This window comes from Alligator sinensis, unplaced genomic scaffold (genome assembly GCF_000455745.1).
Source record: "Alligator sinensis unplaced genomic scaffold, ASM45574v1 scaffold219_1, whole genome shotgun sequence".
NCBI lineage: Eukaryota > Metazoa > Chordata > Crocodylia > Alligatoridae > Alligator > Alligator sinensis.
Genome location: NW_005841866.1, coordinates 3,084,572 through 3,087,762, shown reverse-complemented (window position 1 = coordinate 3,087,762; position 3,191 = coordinate 3,084,572). Strand labels below are relative to the sequence as shown.

The 3,191-nt window shown below is 42.1% G+C and overlaps 1 protein-coding gene across 1 annotated transcript in view; it reads left to right on the top strand.

Annotated features, from left to right (window-relative positions):
• USP34 (ubiquitin specific peptidase 34) overlaps positions 1 to 3,191 on the top strand; it is a 210,217-nt gene that overhangs the window by 61,387 nt on the left and 145,639 nt on the right. The window contains 1 exon segment of the mRNA XM_006016759.2: positions 1,488 to 2,101. Coding sequence (XP_006016821.1) covers positions 1,488 to 2,101 — 614 coding nt within the window.

The following is a 3,191-nucleotide window of genomic DNA, read 5'->3' as shown; positions in this document are numbered from 1 at the left end:
CCCCCGGGACTTACTGTCTGGACGCTGCTCTCCAAACTGCCAGGCTGCACTCCTAGCCATGTGTGCACGCCACATTTATCAGCAACATTATTGGTCACATCAGCCAAAAAACTCAATTGCCAGTGATGTAAATTTTCTTTTTATTGGTGCCAATATGATGTGGACCGATGTATATCAGTGCATCTCTAATTATGAGTTTAATTATTGAATTGCCATTAGTTGGTTTTGAATATGATATTTTTTGAGATTTTCAGAGCAACTTAAAAGACAAGTGAAACTATTGATATGGATACATATACTCTGTGGGTGTACATACATGCAAGACACGATCTAGCCCTAAGTAAATAAAGACACTAAGAAAAAGTAGAATACTATGCCATGAAATGTATTTAAGCAAAACTGTACTTCAGTGTACTTTCTAATGCCTGTTTGACCTAGTATCATGTCATAGTATATTCAGGTGTAGAATATATAACATATGGGGGAATTAAAAAAAAAAAATCTTGTTTGTATATGTAAATTTTGGTAAAACAAAACAAGATATTGGTAATGTATTATGGACAGAAGAACTACAAATGGATGAAAAAACACTATTACTATATTTACCCAAATCCAGGAGAACACTGACTTTAAGGTGGTTCCCCAGTTGTTAGATACTAGAAATGGAAAATTAGAAATATGTTTTAATTTTCCATGTCTAGCATCTAGTTGCTGGAGGGTCTTATTAAATTCATCACCTCCATCATTGCCACATGAAAAGCAGTGGCTGGGGGGCAGGCATCCTGCCCTATACTCCTTATCATCGTGCCCTTTACCACTTGCCTTTCCCCTCCTGCCACTTGTCCCCTTCTGGTGCCTGCTCCCACCCTTACCTTTGCAGCACTCTGGCTCTGTTTCTGCTAGGAGTACACAGCATATGGGTGGGCCAGGCAGTAGTGGAGTAGTGGTAGCTGTGACTGCAGGCTCCAGTTTCCAGCCTGGTTAGGATCAGGGCTGGACTTGCAGCAGCTCTCCCCACCACTCCATGCTTTGTCACTCACCTCACTTTGTGTGTCCTTTCTCTGTGTTCCCCCTTGCAATGTGCACCCCCTTCCCAATGCCCTTTCCATGCCCTCCTTTCATTCTGTCCTCCCTTTCCCTGCTCTCCTTTCATTCTGTCCTCTGTTTGCTCTGCATCCTTTCCCTGAACTTCATGCGTCCCTTTACCCATGGTCCCCTTACTCTGCTTGTCCCTTCCTCTCTAGCAGGCACCTCCTGCCTGTCGTGTGAGGTACCCTGGCCTTATCTGGAGCTGTAGCAGCTGCTTCCCTGGGCTATACTTGAATCTAAGACATGCTTTCCCCCCCCCACACAAGTTAAATGGGGGCACATCATCTTAGATTTGAGTAAATACAGAATTAGAGAATTTTGAAATATAGCTAATTAATATAGTTGCTGATAAGATTACTTTACACATTATTTTAAATAATCAATTTTTAAAATTGTAGGAGTCTATGCAAGGAAGTTCCGATGAGACGGCAAACAGTGGTGAGGATGGCAGTAGTGGTCCTGGTAGTAGCAGTGGCCATAGTGATGGATCTAGTAATGAAGCCAATTCCAGTCATGCAAGCCAGTCTGCAGGAAGCCCTGGCAGTGAGGTGCAATCAGAAGATATTGCAGATATTGAAGCTCTCAAAGAAGAGGAAGAGGAAGAAGAGGAAGATAGGGGTCATAATCCTCAGAAAAACAGTCGGAATGCAGAACTCAGAAGCAGGAAGATGGATTCTCAAACAGGCATTTGTTTGGGAGATTCACAAGGAACAGCAGAGAGGAGTGGTGGAAACAATGGGACAGGAAAGGACCATGTTTTTAATGCTGAGTCTGTGCCACCAGTGGATAATCGAATTAGGATGCTAGATACCTGTTCACACGCTGAAGATACAGAACATGATATGACAGGGGAAATGAGTGCTGCTCACATATCACAAGGGTCTCAGGATTCTTGTATAACACATACGGGGGATTTCCTTGGGGAAACAATTGGAAATGAACTGTTTAACTGTCGGCAGTTTATTGGGCCACAGCATCATCATCACCACCATCACCATCATCACCATGATGGGTAGGTTGTAATGCTTTTTTTATTTTCCTTTATAGTATCAGTAAAAGCAGTAGCTTAACATATAGTTCAGATGCACATTTTTATAGATATTGTTCCATGCTTGTGGATCATTCAGATTGCTACTAGAGTAATTGCCCCATGTTCCATTTTGTCAGCATTGTCTGATTAAAGTTGTCACATGTAGAGAAGTATTAGAAGAGAAGCACCCATCATTTTTTGTTAATAATACCTAAAATTTGCCTATTTTGATAGTCTGAAATATACCAGTTTACACCTATCTTTCTCTCTAAATGTACAAAGTCTCTTCATGTAAATTGGTTTGTGTTTGATTCAGTTTAAGAACTACCCGTTGAATTTCTTCATTGCAAAGAAGGTTCCTTGGGTGAATCTGATATCTTTATTAGACCAACCCAAATAGTTGGAGAATAGTTATTAAGCAAGCTTTCGGGTTCAAAAACCCTTCGTCAGGCTAAGGAAGTTTTAGCAGTTGGTGCGTGCTCTTCCTGGATGGAATGAAAAGTAAAGAAGCCAGCAGCTGGGCTGGTATGCATACAAGACAGGTAGTCAGTGAAAATGTAGATTTGAGGAGTCAATGGATGAGAGACCGGGGGAGGAGGAGAGAGAGAAGGGGGGTGAAAGTGGAGAGATACCTGGGGAGTCAGATGTCAGGCAGGTTATAATGTGTCATAAATCCACTGTCTATATTTAGTCCATGATTTTTAGTATCCAGGACGTTGATGAAGTGGAGCTCATAGGCTCGTCTCTGGGAAGTGTTTTGTAAGTTTCCTTTGAGGATCAGGACTGAGAGAAGGGAGAGAGAGTGGTTTTCTTGTGAGAAATGTGCCTGCACAGGTAACTGGATATTTCTGTCTTTGATAGATTTCCAGTGTGCGTTCATTCTGGCGCGCAGTTGTTATTTGTTCTCTCCTACGTATTTTCCATCAGGGCATTTGGTGCATTGGATGAGATATATTACATTTCTGGAGGTGCAGCTGTAAGATCCAGGAATGCTGATGGCTCTGTTGTGGGGTGTAGTAATAGTGGAGGTGGTGGAGATGTGTTGGCAGGTTTTGCATTTCTTGTCATGGCA